This window comes from Aythya ferina (genome assembly GCF_964211825.1).
Source record: "Aythya ferina genome assembly, chromosome: Z".
Taxonomy (NCBI): Eukaryota; Metazoa; Chordata; class Aves; order Anseriformes; family Anatidae; genus Aythya; species Aythya ferina.
The window spans coordinates 60,336,385-60,359,888 of record NC_140299.1 but is presented as its reverse complement, the minus strand read 5'-3'; the positions used below and the strand labels follow the sequence as shown (position 1 = coordinate 60,359,888).

The 23,504-nt window shown below is 41.4% G+C and overlaps 1 protein-coding gene across 1 annotated transcript in view; it reads right to left on the bottom strand.

The window, feature by feature from the left end:
• Nucleotides 1–21,078, bottom strand: part of MAN2A1 (mannosidase alpha class 2A member 1) — a 131,158-nt gene extending 110,080 nt beyond the window's left edge. Inside the window, exons 1-2 of the mRNA XM_084503520.1 lie at nucleotides 20,646–21,078; nucleotides 8,083–8,343 (exon numbers count right to left, since the gene is read on the bottom strand). Coding sequence (XP_084359646.1) covers nucleotides 8,083–8,343; nucleotides 20,646–20,780 — 396 coding nt within the window. The 5' untranslated portion in view covers nucleotides 20,781–21,078. The remainder of the gene's footprint in view (nucleotides 1–8,082; nucleotides 8,344–20,645) is intronic.
• Nucleotides 21,079–23,504: the final 2,426 nt, after the last annotated feature.

Here is a 23,504-nt window from a genome sequence, read left to right as displayed (position 1 = left end):
AAATCATTACTCCAGGAAAATAATATTAAAAAATAATCCATAAAAAGGCTTCCATGGGGTTTACAAACTGAATTGCAACAGTTTGATAAGTGCAAGAGCTGAAACTGAACCAAATACATAGAAGTGGAGTGAAAGAAGGAAATGAGCCTTGCAGCTCGTCAATCAAAGCTATTTCAGTAGCAGATAGCAAGCAAGGGAGGGCACTGTAAAAGGAGATGTTTTTCACATGTTACTCTTGTGATTTAAATTGGATAGAGAAAGAAGGATGAGCTGCTAACAGTAGCAGGATTTAAATGCTGCAGACAATGGAGTGGAGGAGGAAAAGTGACTTCAAAGTTACTTTACACATTGTTAAACAAAAGTCAGCCACATTTAAAACCACAGCTCCTGATTTCTCAAGCTGACCATGTTAGACACTGTATACTCCCCAGCTGCTTCAACTTAAACATAATTTCACTAAAAATGATATATGGAAAGAGGACTCAATAACTTTTTTTTAAACACCATCTCCAGAGTAGTATCTCAATGCAAAAAAAAAAGTGTGTGTGTGTGAGGGGGTGAGGTGGAGTAATGAAATACAAATGTACACCTGACAAACTTTCTTCAACAAACATTTGAATTCCACAAAAGCGGCCTACAGGAGTCACTTACTATATGAACATCATAAGAGTTAAAACATTCCAGTGGTGGCAGGTTTCTGTCCAGCCAGGTAACTTAAGAAAAAAAATAGATCTGAAACAAACATCTGCCTGAAGAAATTAAAGTTTTGAGTTGAGTCGACCTTGGCTTGCTGCCAGATGCCAGCTTAAGTGCTCTCTCACCACCTTGCCCCTCTACAGGACAGCTGCCAAAATAAGATGAAAAGCTCTGGGGTCAAAATAAAGACAGGGAGATCACCTACCAGTTGCTATCACAGACAAAACAGATTTGACTTGGGGAACATTTTTTTAGTTTATTGCCATTTTAAATGGAGTTGGATGGAGAAAAAGACAAAATCTAAAGCAAAAATCAAAATCTAAACCTCCTCCACATCCCCCGTTCTTCCCATGTCCACCTTCACTCCTTCATTCCCAATGCTTTTAACTCCTCCCAAGAGGTGGGGGGGGGGGGTGAATGGCGGCTGAGTCCAGTGTGCTGCTCCTTCATCCTAGGGAGGGGTTCTTTCCACAATCCTTCATGAACTCCTCCAGAATGGGTTCCCTGTGGACCACAGGATCCACATGCTTCCACATCCTCCAAAGACTGCAGGAAAATACCTGCTCCTCCAGAGGCTCTCCCCCCTGTTTTAGCAGCTGGAGCACCTCCTCCCTTCCCTTCCTTTGTGATCTTGGTTTTCAAAGGGTTGTTTCTCACACATTTTTTTTCCTCATTCCTGTCTTTCACAGCTCCTGCACAGCACTTCGCCCTTTCTTAAACACACTCTCCCAGAGGCACCAGCAGCTTGGTGGAAGAGCTCCCTTGTGCCCTGCAGTGGAGCTGTTTTGCAGCTGGCTGGAATCCTCTGCACCACATAGCCCCTGGCCAACACCTGGGCACCTGTATACCCAATACATTCCAACCTCACCTCTGTGAAACATATATTTAAGAACTCTTATTTAAATGAAAATCTTCAGATACTCTTCACAGACTTGGTTACATCTACAAATATAGACCTACAACAAAATCGTAGAGACATGATCACAACATTGACGAAGGTGGACAATACACAAACACAGTGAAACTCTACCCACTGTCCCTTCAGCAAATCACAAAACAGATTCCCCGCAAGTATTTCAGTCTTTGGCAATGTCCAGTCTGGGTTTTTCCCATTACCTCTCCCAGTCACTGTCCTTATCATGCCCCAGGTGGAGGACTGCAGTGCATTGACCTTGGCTGCATAGGCATCTGGTAGCCAACCAAGGACCACCCACCACAGGCCTTTAGCATAAGATATGAAGAAAAGCAAGCAGTGTTAGACTGGAATACAAGCCACCATAATGCTAGGATTAGCAGTGCCTCATCTGGGCCTACACTAAATATCCGAGCTGTATGAGATGATGTCACATCACAACTCTGCAGAAATTGCTTACACCTCTGAACATCATCGCTGTTCACACATGTGTACAGTGCTTCCAGACATGCATTCTGTATTGCTAGTTCAAGGAGGACAAGTAAGGTTATATGAATATTAGGTTAATACCATGTTTTCTTTCTATTCTAGAACTTTATTTTTGAAGAACTATAATTCTTCTATGAAATGAAACCTTTGCAGAAAGTCAAGTGTATACTCAGTAAATTTGCCAGTTACCTGTGAGTGACCTTAATACTGATAAACTCTTTCGACATTTCAGACATGAAGACAGATTTATTTAAAAAGCAACAATTCATGGAATTGTACACATTCCTGTGAGTTCTTCTTATGGATCGAGCTTGAGTTCCACAAGTAAGCTTCTGCAGTCTGCAAGATACCAGTTTCTACAGTCCAAAAAATACGTAATTTTAAGGTAATACATGTTAAGTAAAAAGTGATCTCAATCCATGCTCACACGAGTTTTTGTGCAAGTTCTGGGAAATGCAACTCAGGAAACAGATCTTGCAGTTCTCTGAAATAAATGTCTCAATGACCCAACATGCCACCTAGGGAAGTTTGCTGCCTGTCAGAGTCCAGACCCAGGATGTGGTAGAGGGACTGCCATAGCTTGTCTGACCCTCTCACTGCTACTCCCTGTTTTTCCATAGGGGCAGCAATGATACTGCCAGGGGGAAAGCATACCCCATCAGAAGTGACTACAGAGTTCTGGGGGCAGCAGTGAAATGGGGGCCCAGAGGGTATTCTCTTCAATCCTACCACTAAGGGGAAAAGGTATGGGGAGGGTTCCAAACCCCCCTGTCATAGGCAGGGATGCCATTCTAATATAAATCTCCCTTCATTTAGTTTAAAATGGTTCGCCCTTGTCCTGTCATCTGTCCTAACAAAAAGTTGCACTCCATCTTTTTATAAACTCCCTTTAAGTATTGAAAAGATGAAATGTGGTCTCCCTGGAGCCTTTTCTTTTTCAGGATGGGCAGCCCCAGCTCTCTCCACCTTTCTTCATAGGAGAGGTGCTCCAGCCCTCTAATTATCTTTGTGGCCCTCCTCTGGACCCACTCTGACAACTCCACATCCTTCTTGTGCTGGGGGCCCCGCACCTGGATGCAGCACTCCAGGTGGGGCCTCACAAGGACAGAGCAGAGGGGGACAGTCCCCTTCCTACACTTGCTGCCCACTCTGTTGATGCAGCCCAGGATGCAGTTGGCCTTCTGGGATGCAAGCACATACTGCTAACTCATGTCAAGCTTTTCATCCACCAGAACCCCCAGGTGTCTCTCTGCTGGGCTGCTCTCAATGAATTCTTCTCCCAGTCCACGCTCACATCTGGGATTGCTGACCTCACATGGTTCACATGGGCCCACTTCTCAAGCTTGTCCAGGTCCCTTTGGACGGAGTCCCTTCCTTTTGCTATATCATCTGCACCACTCTGCTTGGTATCATCAGCAAACTCGCTGAGGGTGCACTTGATCTCACTGTCTACGTCACTGATAAAGACATTAAACAGCACCAGTCCCAAGACAGACCCCTGAGCAATACCACTTTGTCACCAGCCTCCACTAAGACAAAGAGACATTGACTACCACTCTCTGCATGCGACCTTCAAGCCAATTCCGTGTCCATCATTCAAATCCATGTCTCTCCAATTTGAAGATCAGGAGGATGTCATTCAGGACAGTGTCACAGGCCATACAGAAGTCCAAGTAGATGATATCAGTCAGTCTTCCCTTGTCAACTGATGCAGTGACTTCATCGTAGAAGACCATCAGATTGGTCAGGCACGATTTGCCCTTACTGAAGCCATGCTGGCTGTCTCAGATCATTTCCTGGTCTTGCATGTGCCTTGACATTGCTTTAAGTGGTGATGACAACAGGATTTTGGGTTCTGTGACCATCAAAGCCTATTTGCAGATCAACATCTGCTTGGGAGAGACAACTGGGAACGATGGATACAGGAGAAAGTTACCAGCAGCCCTATGAGAGAGTGACTGACAGGGTTGACAAGCAACAGGCCTGAAGTGAGACACAGCAGGATGGCTCCAGTGACAGGAGTGTGGCAATGGAGGGACACAGGCTCTTGAGGAAAGATGGCCATGAAGACAGGGGGAAGAAAAAACCGCCTTCCTTAAAATACTAATACAGAATCTGTTGATGTATGGGCTGGATGATCAGACTGTAAGGTAGGTGAAAAACCAGCTGACCAGAAAGTGGTGATCAGTAGCACACAATCTAGTTAGAAGCTAGTAACTAGCAGTGTATCTCAGGGATCAGTGCTGGTCAGTGCTTGTTGCAAAGAAGACCAATGGTACTCCAAGCTGCATTAGGTAAACTATTGCCAGCAGGTCAAAGGAGGCGATCCTTCTCCTCTATTTGGTACTGGCAAGGCCAGGCCTGAAGTATTGTGTCTAGGTCTGGTCTCCCCAGTACAAGAGAGACATGGACACATTGGAGAGTCCAATGAGGGGCCAAAATGATGACAAAGACTGTAGCAACACTCCTACAAGGAAAGGTTGATAGAGGACAGACTCTTCATACCAGAGAAGAGAAGACTCAGGGATCTCATCAGTGTAAATAAATACTTGAAGCAACAATACAAAGAGGACAGTGTAAGGCTATTTTCAGTGGTGCCCAGTGACAGGACAAGAGGCAATGAGCATACAGTGAAATACTAGGTTCCCTCTGAACAGTAGGTAACACTTCCTCTGTGAGCGTGATGGAGCACTGGCACAGATTGCCCAGAGAGGCTGTGCAATCTGCATCCTTGAGGTATTCATAAACTGCCTGGATGTGGTCTTGGGCAACCTGCTCTGGGTGGCCCTACTTGATCAGGGGATTGGACCAAATCATCTCTAGAGGTCCCTGCAAACCTCAGCCATTCTATGATTTTAATATTGATCAGCATTGGGTTAAAGAAAAAAGCCAGGAAGAAAGTAGGATTCAAAAACTTTCACTGGCATAAACCGAAGCCAAATTAGGCCAAACTCACTGCACTTATGCCAAAACATCCAGAAGACAGATGCCGTTTTCATCTTTCAGTGCAACAGCATCCACAGTTAGAATGGTCAAAGGCATTAATTAAAAGTTACCTCTTCACTTGACCAGGTTACATGACTGCAAACTAAGAACAAATTTGGAATACCTAGTCAGTAAGAAACACAATAAAAGACAAGTACTTCCTTGAGATATTTCAATTTCTTTTCTATTTATAAAATACTGATAAAATAAGAAAGGTCTTGGTAAAAACAGTCAACAAAATTAATAAAAGGATGCACCCTGATTTCAGTATGGCTGCTTCAGAAGACAGTCATATTGTTCCAGGCTTTTCAGTTAAAGCATATGAAAACTTACCAATTGCATGTTTTGTTGTTGTTTAATTTTGTTTTTCTTCCCTAAATCAGTTTATTGCTTCTCTATACTGAGGGACTCAAACTGCTGAAGTAACACAAGTCTTGAGCAAGCACTTGCCTCAGTGAACACTGAACAGAATGAAACACGGTTCATGCCTCTTCAGGCCACCTTTTTTGTTGTTGTTAGAAGTGATTTATGCCTTGTTTTTAAACAGAGCAACATTGCGAAGTACAATGTTAGATGGTTCAGTAGTTGAAAGGGACAACAAGGACACACCTCACCATCAGTTACAAGACTCTCCAGCTCAGCATGATGGCTGTTGAGATTTCTATCTTCAAGCACAAATTCCAGACACATCTTGAACTACTGACATAAAAAAGTGTCAAGTCATAACAATATTTCATCCAGAGTTCTTCACTTTGTGAACTTAGTTCCATTCTCAGCCCTTTGAAAAAGTGTGCATTAGCCTTGCATTTAATCTGAATGACATCAATTCTCAATTCAATGTTATTTTGAGCAGTCAGCTCTATTACAGCATCCTTCCTACTTACACCATATGTAATGGTGTGCATCATTTCTTGTTTTACATTTCTTTTCCATGAGAAAACATCATTCAACTATCCTATCCAAGAATTTTTGGGCTCTCATGCTATTAGTAAATGGTTTTCTCCAACTTATGCACAGAAAATAAATCTCTTGGAGTAACAAGACCTGGTAATATTACTCACTGAAATGTTAGAGGTTTTTAATCCATATTTGAATCTATTCTTATAATGCTCTCTCTATTATGTATGACTAAAATGGATTTCCACAATTTATTCAGCGAAGCATCTTTTGCCTTCATTCTCATTATCCAAATATCAAGTCTCACCTATGTTCTCTTACTATTTTTTTTTTAAGTTAATGCTTAGGAACACAGTTAACATAAGCTGTTTAAGTATTTAAAATATTAAAAAAAATCAATGTTCTTCAAATAATCTGCTCAGAATTTCTCAGTCTTTATAAAAATCTAGAAGAAAAAAATCAACTAAACTTGCAGAACACCTCAGGCTTGGTGAAGCTTTAAATAGTAAAGCTGGTATTCAGGTGTAACAACAGATTAGTTAACTTAGGCTAACTTATTATTACCAAAATTCTGCTAAAATCAAGGTCTTCGATTCTTGTAACTGAAATGTAGGTCAGACTCACAGGATGAGAAAAATCAGTATTAAAGTGACTTAAGGATGATGGCTGATAATCTGCTGAGTACAAGGTACTGATGCAGTGACATGAAGAATATTACAACCTTCCCAGCCTGGTAAGGCAAGGAAATGAAGTATGAGTACAGGAAGAGTAGGTACATTAAATGATAGCAAGTACACGTTCTGACATGCCACATATGTGATATGAAACACGCGAACAGTTTTAGTATATACTTTCCATTCACAACAGGTTAACAGGTCCAATAATTTAAGCCAAAACATTTCACCTGAAAATTCACATCAATTCACATTAGCTTATTTCTAATGTACCTTAAAAAAGTGTGTTGTTTAACATATTAACAGACTGTGTGAGGAATAACCTGTTAACAATCCAGTAACTTGAAAAGATGTAAAGGCCCACCTACTTCACTTTCCTGTACAGAAATTATAATATATAATACAAATACGAACAGTTAGATATTACTGCCTTTAAAAAACTGCTTCCTCTGTAAGAGACATATTAAGGTAGTGCCTATCCCTGAAGAGCTTAAAGGCATTATAAATGATAAATCGGAGGTTACAATTGTTCTGATGCATACTTATTCATCTCAAGTCCATGTCTTTCTCCTACAATAGAAATACTTGCATTTTCAGAATGAGAGAAAAAGCTGGTATTCAGAATTTAATCTTTGCTTTAGAGTAGCTGAATATTTATAGTACTCCCACAAGACTCCCCAAAACAGTACAGATCACAGACTTCACACAGTATTCATAGCACTCCTGAAACACTCCATTAAAACTGAATATATAAGAGTCAATGAACTCACAGGCATCACCAGAAAGCAAAATAAATTCAACTTGAAGCATTTGACTTTAAAAATTTCAACCAGTCCAGTTCATGCCAACCAGTTGACATAGTATATGTTCCTCCTTTCTGATCAAAGTGCCTATAAAAACTGGAGACACACTGGAATGCCGAAACACAAAAATGGTATTCCAAAGGGCAAACAATACTGGGTATTTTCTTAAATGATTACTTTTTAAGCATGGTTTGTCTTACCCTCAAGACCCATCTACACATGTAACCCTCAAGTGTAAAACCTGCTTATAAGTCTATATACTATTTCCACATTATTTTATATCAGCTTTAGAAGAATCTGGGAAAATAGACTCTCAAACTCTTTCCCCAGAGCTTCTGAGAGTACTGGACAATAAACAGTGGTTAATCTTAGGTTGTCTTCTCTTAATAACTTTAAAGCATTCTGATATGTTGGGTCATCTTAATCACATACTATTTCCTAGACAGCTTAGAAAAGGTAAAAGGAACTGTTTCATATCATTTTCCTTTAAACACAACAGGCACTTGAACAATTCTATTACATCTTAGATTAGGTGATTAGTCCTAAGCTTTTACCAGTACTTGGGTATTTTGAGAATTATGAAAGGTAGTACTCCAGAAGAATAAAAGAAAAAAGATGTACTTACCTGTACATCTGAACTACGGCTTCCACTTTTTGAAGCAAACAAACAATCCTCAGAATCAACGGCAAGTGGAACAGAAGCAGAAGGAAGGAGCTCAGAAAGAGACCCTTGACTGAAGTTTATAGCCTCTGGATTTTTTTGACCATCCTTTACTGATTCACTCAGATTGATCACAGAATCTCGTATATTTGAAATAATTTCATTATTTTCTGCCAACAGGCGTTCAAGATGATCTATTTTTTCTTGCAATATTGAAAGTTGACCCTGTTAAAAAAAAAAAGTCGATTATTTTCTCAGACCCATTCTTGACAATCTTTTAAATCAATTTCACAGTAGTATATCATCACACAGAATAAATAATCTTTATCCTATGTCTTACATAAAGACAAACCAAGAAATTGAACCAACATAAGAGACCTTCTCCTCTCAGAATAAGGGAAAACAGCAAAAGTGATAAAAAGATATTTTTTAAAAGTCACATTGTTTTAAATACTAATTATGCCAAATTCAAAATTTCCATGTCTATCAAACATCTTCAAAAAAATCTAATATTTTCATTTGCCATCATATTAGGACACAAAAGAGAAAGCTGTTTTATAGGAGGCAGTCCCATCATGATGGAATTAAAAGGATGTAAACATTTTAATACTTTACATGTACAAGGAAAAACTGTTTCAGTATATATTAAGTTTCTTATTTTCAGCAAAATTTGGAGAGAAATTAACAGAAGCTAATAAAAGATTCCTTAACATAGATTATTCCTATGAACAAGTGGTAACTGGACAAACATCAATATATTCCTTCACAAGACAATTCAAACTAATAGTAGTTTCATTTAGATCATGTTCAGTTGCTGAAGAACAGGATTCTAAAGATGATCCTAATGTATACCATGAAAGGAAGGACAGAAGATAATATCAACATGCACTGAAAGAAGTCAGCATATCTCCAAAGCAACTTGGAAAGAGAGGGGCAGGCAGACAGCACAAAACAATTCAAAGCATTTAATCACCATATTATACCAGCACCTGGAGGTAGCATAGGAGGGGAAAATGCCTGGAAATGCTCTCTGATGTACTAGCCACCCATTCCAAATGATTTGAGGTATGCTTTTTTCAAATATTAGTGTGTTAGCTTTTCCATACTCACAAAAGGCCAGATTATTTAAAATGTTTTTAAGGTTATTTCAGCTTAACAATAATTTCTTTCTTTCCTCAGGCAGATTTCAACTTAACAATAACAAAAGATAGAAAGTAACTGTGTGTTTGTTCTCCATTATTAAAGTCGTGGTCAGACCCCAAAATATACAACGTCTGATTAAGTTCTGTCAAAAAGCTTTCATTGTAATAAAACCCGCTGCAGATTTGGGTGTTCACATTTTACCCATTGCATTCATCACAAATAACACATATTCAGTAGACAATTATTCTGTGATCTATGCTTTTTAATGACAAGTTAAACTTTTCCCTGACACCAATGCTTTTCCTGTTTTTTCCCCTGACACCAAGTAATACAGAAAATTATTAGTAACAGCTTTGGTGCATGAGACTTTTTCCCCCTTTAGCAATCATTCACTTGAGGCCTTTTGCATTTTGCTTTTACGATACAATTTGCCTTCCTCAAATGCCAATTAATTCCAACTTCTGTAGTTAGGCTGTAGTTTGCAAAGGACTAAGCCTCCTTTGTAAATTGTAATGGGTACTTTCTTTTAAAACCTGTTCAAGAAGTCTGCAGGAATAAAAAACTTCTCTAAATATGAGATACCAATCAACCTCTTAGGATCTACTAGCCATTTCTGCAATTTCATCTTTATAGGAGTTGTTTATAATTCTATAGAAGATAAGGTGTAATATTTTACAGTTAGTAGGTTTGTCCCCTCCTTTTCTGTGCTGTGTAAAATGCTGACCCAGTGTTTTTCTTTGTTCTTATCTCAATACATCCTGAAAATAACAGGTTTTAAAATTCAACACACGTGAAACCTTTTTATTTCCCAAAAGACAAAAATATATTTTGACAATAGATCCAGAATAAGTTAATTGAGATGAAGGACCAAAATCTTAGAATCTAAACTGCTTAAAGACAAATACTAGAAACAGAATAACTGAAAACAGGAGATCAATATGCAGATGATAGGGCACTGGAAAGAAAAAAGTGTAGTCCCATGCCCCCTGGTGGCATAAAAGAAACAACCGAGACTAAAATCTTCCAAACGATACATTAAAAATGGTATGCACCCATTTTAATAAAATTAGTACTTTCCCGTTCAAAAAGTACAAAAGAAAGGTTTCTCTGCTCACATAATAGCCTGTTATGCCACTCACTCTTAAAGTAAAATGCATAAAGTAATACTGATTGGGACTTTACAGGCTGCCCAACATAACCTCTGATCTTTAGATTCCTAAAAAACTAAAACATAGCTATCATGTACACCAGCTATTACCTGCTTCGCTGCACACAGCTCTAGTTCAAAGTTACCAAATGTGTAAGCACCTAAAATGCTGTTCACACCTACCCCACCAGTATATATTCTTCCTTTGAACTGTAAAATCAGAGAACTATTTAAAATTTCTCTTTCATGTATGTTCTAGAAATATTCTACCTACAAGAGAAGAATATTATATTGCTGAGCAATAGCCTGTCAACTACTTTGCAGTAGGTTACAAGACTGATCTGTTCTATGTTGTCTAGCTAAGTATTGTCTCTGTCCAAAAGTTACAAAAACACTGAATACGTGGTTAGACTGAACCTTCCATTGGCATATACTGCCAACTTCTGTCAGTCAGACACAAACTTACAAACTTGGAGGTCAAGTCACACTTCTCATATCTATTAGATGGACCATTCTTTTAATTTTTATTTTTTTTTATAATTTAAACCTCAAAATATCTGCATTAAGTTCTACCATTTCACTGTGTATTCTGTGGTAAAATTCTTTTAAATTAAGTTCCCTGTTTCTTGTGTGCTGAGACAGTAGATTGCTTCCTGGTCATTTTCCAGTAAAAAATGTATACAGTTACGTAATTCCAGCAATAATTTATTTTTATGGTGGAGAGTTCAAGCCTACCTTGAACACTGAGCAGCAGTGATTTTTAGAATATTAGGCACAGAACTTTGGAGACAGATATTCTGTTAGCTGGAGATAGAAATCTTACCAGAATTCCCACTGTAGAAACTAACAAAGGATGCTAATTAAGACTACCTGCTTTCTTTTTTTTGAAAGACTAGGAGATGCATCATGTTTCTTATGAAGATTTTAAACTGGACATGTACCAACTCAGCTTGAAAGCAAAATATCAAATAAAAAGCTACAGGTAAAAATACGTAACTATGGCCTCATGTTGCAAACTAACTATCAGGCAACGAAGTTTTTGTAGACACTAAAAAAAATATTTTAAGTTTCCATTGTGCAACACACCAGCTATTAGAATTAAATTTCAGAAACAACTGTGTCTCAAACTAGAAATGGATCCCAGCTTTCACTCAATATAAATACAGTGAAAGCAGTGTCAGGAATCCATTCTCAGATTTAAAAATGGTTCAAGTATCAGAAAGTACTTTTTTTTTTTTTCAGTCCTCACTCCTTACTCATTTTAAGTAGGCAGGAGTAAGACGGTGCTAAGAATGTAGCATTCAATAGTAAAATTTCTTTAAAATTCAAAGATGAACACGGAAAATGTTCAAGAACAAAACAAAATTTAGTTTCAACACTGTTAGAGGAAAATAGCTGATTCACACTGCCCCTTACTGATTGCCAGTAATGGGTGTTGATTTACTATTAAAACAGCTCAGAAACATACCAGAGAACCTGACGGGTCTAATCAAAAATGAAACACACAGGACATCTTTTCATTACTAAAATCATCAGTATTTGTTCTAAATTAAGTTTGAAAATTTTCCACACAATTGGAAGTGGGTGTTGTTATATTTTTAAATCCAAGCAGAGATGTATCAATTTTACCTTAAGCAATTCTGCCTGAAACGTTGTAATCTACATGGCTTTGTGAATACTGGATAGCAAAATAAGAGATATGCTTTCTGGATAAGTCCAAATAGACTGAGGCTCAGTCCAAATGTAGACCATTAAAAGGATGCTCTGTGAATCTATATACTTGTTTGGAATAAGGAAATGCAATGTAAAATTACAGGAATCACCTGACTTACACAATCAGTCTACTAGTTTTTATTAACTTTGGTATAAACTTCTTTCTTTCATCTCTCTCCATCTTCACGTACTGGTAAGGTTGTGCAAATAAAGATTTGATTAAGAAGAAAGGGAACCCAGCTCTCGCTCCACAACAACAGGTATTAGTGCATGAAGTGGAAAGTACCAACAAATCCAAATTGTATCCTGGAAGTAGGTACAGCTGCACTAGTAAAATAATGGCATCACACAAGTAGTGCATCTCTTTGCCATCCCCATGGTTACACAGGGTTGGACTGAAACAACTGAACCTTCCCAAGTGAGGACAGACCAGACCAGCTCATTCTCCACCCGTTTGGAACAAAAAACATCCATACCTGCTAGCTGCACTGAGCAACCTGCTGTTACCACCACACAATATAGCTACATAAACAGTTCCCTATGCTTCAGTCTTAACCCTTCAGTGGTTTTCAAGCCCCAAACATCCCAGAATGGCCTCTGCTTCCCCACTGCCCTCTGTTTTGTCCTTGTCTATTTGCATTTGGTACTGCTCTGATACATTGCAAGGACTCACTCCAGAAAGGAGTATTGGTACCCGGCACAAGTAAGCAACTCCAGTAACACAAGGAAAAATAAAGTTGCTTTATTCTGGGCAAGGCAGAGCAGCTTCTCCTATCTAAGCACTGCAGAAAAGGGTATTGCAACTTTCATTTCCTCAGTGAATGCTCACTCACTCCTTCTTTAAATACAAGACCTTTCAAACAGGCAGCTGCTGACCATTTCAAGGAAAAAGAAAGGTAGCTCAAATAATTTAAGCGGGAGTATGACAGGCCCATGAATGAGGAATTCTCACAGAAACTGGCAGACAGAGGACAAATCCACATGAGAGACTTCTGAGGTTAGGTCAGCTAGAAATTATTATTATTATGTATCCAGAGAGTGAGCCAGCAACCACCAAGCGCTTGGTTCAAAACCAGCCAGAGCCCATTCTCCTTCTCACCCACACGAACAAGCCGGAGACCACAAAAGAGCTGGCAGAGTCCTGTTGAAGAGGCTCTGGTGCACAAACAAGCAGTGGTGAAGACAGCAGTGTACCACAGCGAACAGGGTTCTCCTGGGGATGTGGAATTCAAGTCCGGATCATTGCCTATACAGGTTCACAACACTGAGCATTTAAGAAACTTCACGTGTCCTTTTCTGATGGCACTGAATTCGCAGTCATCCTAATCACTTCCTGTATCAGCTTCTTATACCTGGAAGTAATTATTGATATCTTCACAAATCATGTACTAACTTGACTAAAATCTTGATACAAGCCTCTGACCAGTTGCAGCATACCAAGATGGTAAGACCAGAAAATATTCTCAGTTCACTGTGCAATCTGAGCACTGTACAGTGAACAGAGCACACTAAATGTAGAATTTGAATGGTCATGTCCTCTACAGAAAAAAAGCAAGCAGGTAGAAGTTAAAAATACAGCACGATGTTGCATCAAAGCTTAATATTTGAACACACTGACTGTTTCAGCGTGTATTCACCTTGTGAGGTAGGACACAATGAAAAACCAAGCATACAGTACAACAGTTAAAAGCACAAGTCAAGGTTCAAAGCCTTTATTAAGCTAGGCAGAAGGTTTCTGTGCATTTTTAATCATGAAAATTACATAAATAACCTTTTTAAGGATTTCCTGCCTTTAAAGTACCATTCAAAACAAGCTCACTTTGTGAAGACACTAGCATTCACCTGAATTAACTGAACTACAAAACACAAGTCTACTCTCTCAAATGAAATAGTTGTTCTAGTCCAAAGATAAAGTAACCTAAAAAAAAAAAAGGGTTTCAGGAACTGATAGACTTTAAAATCCTTTTAACAAGTGTCATGATAAGAAATAAGCATTCTACATACTATTACTCTAGATTTAAGTTTCATGTAACTTACGGAGATAGAAAAAAGATGTTGTTAAGGCCTAATTTGACACCATTATCACTGAGCTGAAGGCTGGGAGAAAGAAGGGGGAGATGGAGACAAATCTAGAAGCATTCCCTATATTAAGTCAGTTATCTGAAGGATGTTCACTACTTCTCAGGCTGGTAAGTTTTAGGTTCATTTCCCTTTTGGTTCCCTTCCTAACCCTGTACTGAATATTTATTTCTGTAGTTAAAATGGCTATCAGTACAAAACTGAAATGCAGTTTACATGGCATCTGAGTACAGGCATTTTAATTATTTTTATTTGAACAAGTCAAAACTTAAAATAACAAAATCATGTAGCAGGCAGAAATAAAGGTCAAGCTAAGAGCAAACAAGGAAATGCTCTCTCCCCATTTAGTTTATGCAGTTTAAGCTGGGCATTGACCGTAAGTAGCAGAAAGGAGTTCTGCTTTATGGGAGGTGTTACTGCTCTTCTGAAGAATATATTTTGTTCAACATTTTTCACTAGATTTAAAGACTAATTGAAAGAAGCTATTAGATTCTGCCCGACTGCTGTTTAGCCAGAACTTCACTCAAAACATACAAGAAACAAAGACAAACACACTCTGGAACATCAGGAAGTACAAGGTGTTTTTTTTATTTTTTGTACTTTAGTACAAAACTAGTTACTGACCTATAATTACATTTACTATGAGAACCCCTCCTCCTTTACAATGCACCAGAAGCTCAAAAGAAAAAATAAATTTTATTTTTATTTTTTTTTTTTATACTCAAGAACATTCCTGTGACGCTCAAAGTATTTCAGATAGTGATTGCTGTTAATCAGGCTTTGTTTGTTTGTTTTAAGTAAGCAAGTTTCAAATCCAGGAAAATGCTAATTCCTTCTGTAACTATTCTGATTCAACATTCAATCTTCTCCAACACGAAACTCCTAAGAATGCTACTAGAAGTCACTGCACTCACAATTACTCAGTGCTCAGACAACTTAAACTACGTACAACCTTAATTACTACTACTTACATTTCAGAGTGATAAAAACATTTCCTGATCATACAGTTTCCTATACTGCTACATACAGCAGTGCTTGAGCTTGTTATACAACATAGGCCAGAAATGTACCCACAAAAATAAACCCGCAAGAACATGAAGCAACAAAAGGCGTGTATTTATAGTTCAGGTAAGCCACTGATTTCACCTACTTCACTACAGCAATGTACCTAACAAAACCATAGCTGGGAAATGTATTTCTGGTGTATCAGGAGTTATTTCAAAAGCAGGAAGCGTGAGGACTTGCTGTGACACTGGAGGGAGACAATATTTATTCTGCACAGAATTGGGGCACACCAAATGTCAGGCATGAGCTGATTCGCCGCAGCTGCAGCCACCCAAAGGAGACAGAGGGTTACGTGACGGAAGGTAAGGCTTCCTCAAAGTAGGGGAGCTTTTACTTTGGAGTACTTTTGAGGTAAATCTCAAAAGATGCCTTTGTTCAGTGCACAGATTCATAGAACTGCTGATGTTTCTGATGTGTTTGGCCCTAACATCCTACTGTTACTGCTCCACCCTACCATGATTCATATTTTGGCCAGGTGATACTAATTCCAAACTATTGGCAAGTACAGATGAAACAGCACTGCACACTGCAACAACCACTGCTTGTGCCATTTACAAAGTATGTGATGGATGCCTTGAAAACATGAAGCCAGCAGAGAAGCATTAGCAGAACCACCAACAGCCAGGCCTTAATGTTTTGCGGGAAGGACACAGGAAATAGAAATAAAAGCCAGCTGCTTTTACAGGAACTGTATTTGATTGTCTCTGTTCGATGCGAGGCAGCTACAGGGCCTGTAAAGGCAGTTCAAACACATGAGAAGATCAGAGTAAATTTCAAATAATGATGGTCAAAGGCACGAGGGTAGGAGGGGTGAAGGATCTTATTCAAAACAAAAAAAATATATAAAAAATTGGAAAACCCTAAGGATCAAAGATGCTGTATGCTTGTGCTTTCCTTCTAATAAAATTTAAGGGAAACGCCAAAGATACCAGAAGAGCAATCCCTTGGTCCCATTCCAGTTACCAAGCAGAACCATGGCAGACCTGAGTTTCAAAAACTTATTTCCAGAAACAGCCTTGCACACCATGGGGATACGTCCCATAAAAGCCAAAGCAAGCTGCGTGAAAGTGGTTAGCAGAAAAAGCTCAGTTCCAGAGCATTGCCTATCAGGTAACAACAGAGGACGCTGTGTTGCTCTTCTGTTTTGCCTTGCTCAGGCATAAAATGCACTAGAAATGAATTTTCGTGTGAAGACTACACAAAGGCTATATATTTCTGATGCAAAATATTCTTACCCAAAAATAAATCCTCCACTTAATTTAAAATACATTGGATTTTTAATGTTTTTCTTTGTCTTACGCCTTAGCATGCATGGCACACTCTTCAATGAAGCAAAATTTAGAATCAGAAGAAATACTCCACCAGCCTGTGTAAATGAACAGCTTTTATGGATTTGTTCAAACTCAAGGTAAAGTTAGTTGATAAAATATGCTGTGTTAGCCTAATGTTTGTTTTTTTCTGTTTGGACCCAAAATACCAAATAGATTAATACGTGCTTATCTGTATTTGGTTTTCATCTGTATACAGTAACACCGGTTCTTCAAGTGAAGTTCCTTATGGACTTACTCCACTTCAGACTCAATTTGAATGAAGCTTTCATTTAGCTGTATCAGTTTAGTCCAAGGACCACTTGTACTTGACACTCAGTGCACAGGAGACAGCACCGGACTCACCACTTCAAATCTCCATCCACCACACAGCCAAAAGATTTTTCAAACAATTCTGTTATTGCAGACGGAAAGAATATCCTCCACCACTCTTCAGCAAATTCCACCAGAAGACTTATACTATAATCTGTAGTGAGGGTTGATATGTTAATAATCAAAAAAATGCATCTAAGGCTCCTGCACCTTAAGCTTGCCTCTGCACAATGCTGCAAGGCTGTTCCTCTTGTGAGACAGGACACTATGACACATGGTATCTTGACATGTGTTCTGAGACAGGAAACATCTTATTCTGACACAGGATGCTAGGTTATGCAGACCAGCTACACAGCTCGTTCTTCTCACTTTCAGTACCCTTCATTAGTCTTCTCAAACTCAAATGATACCTGGAACATTTTCCTCTCCATTCACAGATACAGAAGTTTTAAGACAGCCACACCGTACTGAAGTACAGTTCAGTTTCCCTAGCAGCTTATCAATTTACTTATCTAAAGGAACAGGAGGAAAGAAAGGGGAGTAGTGTATTTTAAATCTCAACCAGCAACATTTCTGCTATTACTCCCAAGAGTTTTTAAAACAAAAGTAACCACTGTAGTAACACTGCCTACACTGAGAAGGGTGAAATAAAGTACACAGCAACGCTTGAAACTTCTAGAGCAGGTCATCGTCAACTGCTGATGAGCCCTCTGAGGAGACTCTGTGCCAAATGCTGTTTCAGAGCGTTCATGGGAAGCAGTTGCGATAACAGCTTTGGAAATCCACCCCGGAGTCATGCTGAAGGAATACAAAGCAAAATAGCAAGGGAGAGGCAGGGAAGAAGGTCTATGGAAAAGTATCAGAGTCCACGGTACACTGCAGCAGACAGAAATCCTACAGTGACTACAAATAAGGTCTGAGAGAAAGAGAGTGCTTGTGATATGGCCATCTTCAGAATAATATATTGCTGACAACCAGGCAGGGTCCATGAAGTTACACACAGGATTTAGAGAGGAGAGGCAAATAAGGCAATCTCCATAGGTTGTACCTAATCTTCCCCAAATTAACGGGGATTTCAGTTCTGTGGCAGCATGCAGATCTTCATATATGATTTAAATGCACCATCAGTGATGACAAGGCTATAAATCACTTCATTAGCTCAGGCTCTATTACGGCTGCCATGATGTCACCTCACTACAGAGTGCGGGCAATGAGAACTTTACAAGAGACCACTGATGCCAACTTTTGCAAATTCAACACTTAAAAAGACAAGATATTACCAGTACCTCCAAAGTCAGACCAGAGATTCTCTTTAAGACAGCACTGAAAAGCATTTACAAGCACCTGGATAGAGATTATGTAAAGACTACTGCTTAGGGGCATTCACACTCCCTGAGAGATCTTCTCCAAAAATTACTTCTGCAAGACATTCATTCCTGTTGGCACCCTTGAACAACTACCTAAACTCTCAAACTAGAAAGCCAGCTCAGGAAGGGTAACTCTTGACTACAGATAATGGCAGATAAATCTGAAAAAAGGACAGGTTCACAAGCCTCAGCCTGATGTACACGACCCTGAGATCATGCAACGAGAAGGCATATGGAAGAAATAGCAGAAGTGAAAGTTGAGCAGCAAATCCCCATCCTGCATTTTACTACTGGTATTACACACGATTCTCTCAGTGAATACAGACCAACAGGCACTACCAGCTAAAAAAAAAATCCAACTCTATTCCTGGCAGAAATTAAAGTAAAGCCTAGATAGACAAATGCTGATGAGCTACACAGGAAGCTGCTTCCAGAAGAACCCACTCCTCCTCTCTGAGGCTACTGTATACCACAGAGCTCAGGGAGAGCAAGCTAATCAGTACACAACTTCCAGGATATGCAAGGTGAAGGATGCTCCTACCAGAGCTGCACAGAGAAACAGCAAAGTTGAAAAATTAGCACACTGTCAGATCAGAAAGAAGTAAGAAGTGAAGCTATCTGAAAATCTGTGGGGAAAAAATAATAAAAAAAAAATCTCAGCTCCTCCTTCCAAGCAGTAAGAAAAACTGACCTTTCTCATCGTGAAAGAAAATGTCTTCTTAAATCCACGGACACACAATATCCTGCTGCCAGAGCTTTTCGCAAACAAAAGCAGCTTGAAGTTTTTACATCTGTGGCTGGTTTCACTTACAGTACATTGAGTTCCAACAACACCTCACTGACATGATTTTTTGTAAGCTAAGATAGCGTTTTCCTTTCCAATATTGTCGGTGGCTTCTCTTCCCCTCTTCATCTTTCATATTGACTTTACACTGACGCATTATATGGCTTGAAAACATTTGCTAGGTTCCAGAGGTTTCCCAATTTAAAAAAAGTGAAAAATTCCTATTCAGAACCCTACAGACAGCAAAAAGGAAATGACAAAGTCACATTGGCTTCACCTGTAACTTCTTCGAAGGATAAAGCAGCAAGAAGAAAAAGGGCAATTTTTCCACCCAAAGGAAGGACTGAAACAGTGCTAAGTAGTGAGAGTGAGCAGCCTCGAATGAATTTAGGTATGGAAAAAGCAGAAAGAGTAAATGCTGGCGGAATGTTCTAGGAGTCCGAGGGGAGGAAGGAGGAGGTGAGGAGAGATGCTTGGCTCCTTACGTTGTATAAAGAAGAGATGTTACAGCAGACTGAGGCACTAGACCTTTCTCTCGTAAGAGAGAAAGCATTACGCTGTAGGACACTGACAGAAATTTCAACTGCAAGACACTGACAGTGGAAAAGCAAACACATCTAATACGTCTTCCAGGTTTCAGTATTTCAAAGCAAATCCTGACATTAAATAAAAATAAATTAAAAAAAAGGCCACCTATGTACCAGCTGCCCTGTCCTATTCTTTATCTGGATTAAACTCAACTGGTGAGATAAAAGCACATGAGGTGCTCTGCTAATATAAGATACTGACCATACCACCAAAGCAGCACTTGTACTAGCTTTTACAAGTATGACACTCAGTATTACTCTCCTGCCGGAGCTGTTTATTGAACAGATGCAGCCGCAGTAGTCCAGCCTTGTCTCGCTTTCTTCAGAGCTTCTTTCGTATTCTCTTAGTTCCTGAAACAGCTAGCGGCTGACCTCTGAACTGTAACTCGAAGAAACAAAGGCAGAACTGATCCCTGCTCCTTCCATACACTTCAGCCAAGGTTGTTTTTTTTTTGCCGTGGCCAGAAATAAAGTGGTGCCAAGTATTATCTTTGCGTTAAAGAAAAAAAAAAAAAAAACAAAACAAAACAAAACAAAAAAAAAAACACGGTTCTATCGGAAAAAAAAAAATAATAATAATAATTTTACTTTCTCGGTGAGCGATCTGAGGTTTTTAAATTGCCCTGACACCCCTCCGCCGCACTAACACCCCGTCCCTTTGTTTTCCTGCCGTCAGGAGGGGTGCATTCAGCGCAGGCACCGGCTGCGCCGCCCGGCTCCCCACACTTTGCGTTTTGCCCCACGAGGCGCAGCAGCGTGCGGCACAGCCCGGGGCACACCGCACCGCCCCGCACCGCGATCGCTGCCCCCCCCCCAAACCCCGCTGCTTCCCCCAGCCCCAACCCCGCTGCTGCGGCTGCGGGCGGCCCGGGACACGCGGCGGGGCCGGGGCAGCGCCTCCCAGAGGCCGCCCCCGTGCCCCGGCGGCGAAGGGGGGGTGGGGGGGGGGAGGAGGAAGCGCTGGGCGGCGGCGCCCCCCCGGCGGTGCCGTGCGGCGCTCACCTTGGGGAAGGTGCCCTCCCGCCGCGGGCTCTTGGGGTGGTCGAAGTGCCCGCGGTCCAGCATCAGGTAGAGCGAGAAGATGACCACGCAGAACACCGCGCTGCCGAACACCGTGAACTGGCGGCTCAGCTTCATCGCCGCCGCCTCCTCCTCCTCCTCCTCCTCCTCCTCCTTCCTCCTCCTCCTCCTCTTCCTCGCTGCCCCCCCGCGCCCCGCGGGGAAAGTTCCGAGCCGGCGCCGGGCGGCGGCACCGCGGCGCCGCGGGGGCTCCTCCGGCGGGGCAGCGCCGAGCCCGCTCCCAGCGCCCGCGGCCGAGCCGGGAGCCGCCGGCAGCCGCGGATCGGGCGGGCGGGCAGCGAGCGGGGAACTGGCGGCGGCGGCAGCAGCGCCGCGGGGCCGACCGAGCGCCGCCGCTGCTCCGCTTCCCGTCCTCCTCCTCCTGCGGCCGCCCCGCTCCTGCTCCTCCTCCTCCTCCTCCTCCTCCTCCTCCGCCCCGCGGCCCGAGCGCTGCCGCCGGCGCCCGCAGCAGCCCCCGCCCGCCGCCGCCGGAGCCCCGCGCTCCGCCCCCGCCCCCGCCCCCGCGCGGGTGGGCGGTGCCTGCGGCGGTGTCAGCGCCGCGCCCCCCCCCCCGCCCCGCGCGGCGGCCGTTGGGCGGCGGGGAACGGCTGCCCCCGCGGGCAGCCCCGCCGTGAGGCGGGCGTGTGGCGGTTGGCTCCTTCCCTTCCCTCCTTCCCTCCACACAGTTCTGGCAGATGTCAATGGTGCTGTGGGGATACGGGGTGCTGCTGAGGGCTGCCCGAGTGCTAAAAGCGTGTTTTTTTTTACCATGTTTTAGCCGCACGTAACGCACCGCGGGCAGCTTGTGCTGGGGAGCTCTGACGCCCCTGCGATTTGAAGTCCGAAAATTGGCGTTAGCACCACGGCTCGGCTTTTCCCTTCTCATTAAAATCCCGCCCCCCCCCCCCCCCCCCAAAGTTCCTAAAACTGTAGCACCAACACATTTTTGGCCAGCAGAGTTCAGTAGACTTTTGAAGGAGCCAGGAAATTTAAACCTGTGCTAAGTTCGTCCATATTTAGAGCCTGCTCCAGGATCTCACAGAACCTACTTCAGGGATCGATAATGCGTAACTTCTAACCCCCTTCCTCCCACTAGGCAAAAAAATAAAAAATAAAGTGTTAGCTTCTGGACGTGAAAGGCCTTACAGGACTCCTGCAGTCACTGGATATGGATGTTATCAGCTACCATGGTGGGAACTGCTGACAGCAGAGAAACTGCACTTTTGTGCATATTGACTGAGTTTAAGTTTAGAAAGACCGATTTTAATCAGGGGGTGAGAAACGGAGGATGAAGAGTGAAGCTGAGCGCTGGTGACAATACAGGGGAAGGACAAAAATGGGGCAGGAACAGAAAGGGGCCGACAGCAGGGAAAAACGAGGAGTAAGAGACAAAGCAGCTCAGAGGCAAAAATGACGGTGGAAAGGCACAACAGACGGAAGATGCAGGTGGATCTCCTACAGAACTGAAATAAAACCCGGGAGTTTTGAAGCCTGATGCTGTCTGCTGTTCAGCAAAAAGCTGTAAACGCATGGACCTTACCTGTTCACATTTGCTCCATCCCCCCCTCTAGCGGCAGATGCAGACAGAAAATAAAAAATGTTACTTTTCCCATTTGTTACTTTGTTAGTGGAGTTCAGATACCTTCCTCAACCAAAAATCCAGCTTTGCAGTGATCTCCGTAAGATGCCATTTCCAAATCTCTTTTTCCTAAGAGGGAAATTGTGTTTAAATCTGCAGTAAGCTAACAGTAAGATTTCAAAAAATAGCATCAGGATCTGCAATATATATTATTAGTGTTCACTCCAAAGCCTTTGCTCATCTTTTACATGATCAGACAGATAGCATTTTAGATAGCATTTTTCTCTTTTTTTTTTTTTTTTTTTGTGTGTGTGTGTGTGTAGTTGATTCTTTGAGCAGGGTGCCTAGAGGGAAAGACAGAATTGTGAACAAACCAGTGATCTGTAGACCTTCTGTTTCCCTTGTTGGAAAAGCCAGAAGCAGTTTGATGAATGAGACAAGAGTACTGCAGAGACAATAATGGTCAGGTGGCTGAGAGAACTGAAGTGCCGCAGACAGTCAGACACTGTTCTCATCTCCGTTAAAGGGCTTCTTGCTGATACTGTGTCACACAAACCAGTGTATCCACAGAAAGCTGGTAGGGGTTCTTTACCTCCCGGGTTTCTTCCCAAGATATCGGCGATCTAACCTGCAGAAGTACGCAGAAGCCATATTTGCAGCTGAGGCCAATGAAAGCTATGAACTTGGTCTTTTCCTCACAAATGGTCTTTTACAGCTAAAAATAGTACTGTATAAACTATGATTTCTTCAAACACCACTAGAATGTAAGGAAATTAACAGCTGCATTGCCACTTCACTGTTTCATTGGTGTGTATCAAGTGATGAGATGCCACAACTGAAGACGACAGTAAAACCATGTGTTGTATCATGATAATTTCAGCAAGTGCAGACCACTGAATCAATGATAGCATGGGTCATGTGCAAAGTAGTATCCGGTCTTATGCTTTGAAACTGTGTAATAATGCCTGAGGGGACAAATTCAGGTTACATAAAACAGTGTCCTGATGTATATATGGACCTCAGGTTTTCTTGGCAACATTTTGACATGTTTCCTGTGTGTTTGATTTTGCAACTCTTCCTATTCCTGTTGTGAGATATCTGCTAGATGACGGACACTTAACATCAGAAACCATTATCTGCTTAGATACCTGTTCTATTTTGTTAGATACACTGTAGTATCCTAATATCTAGTAGCTGATAAATAAGAATGTATCTTGTATTGA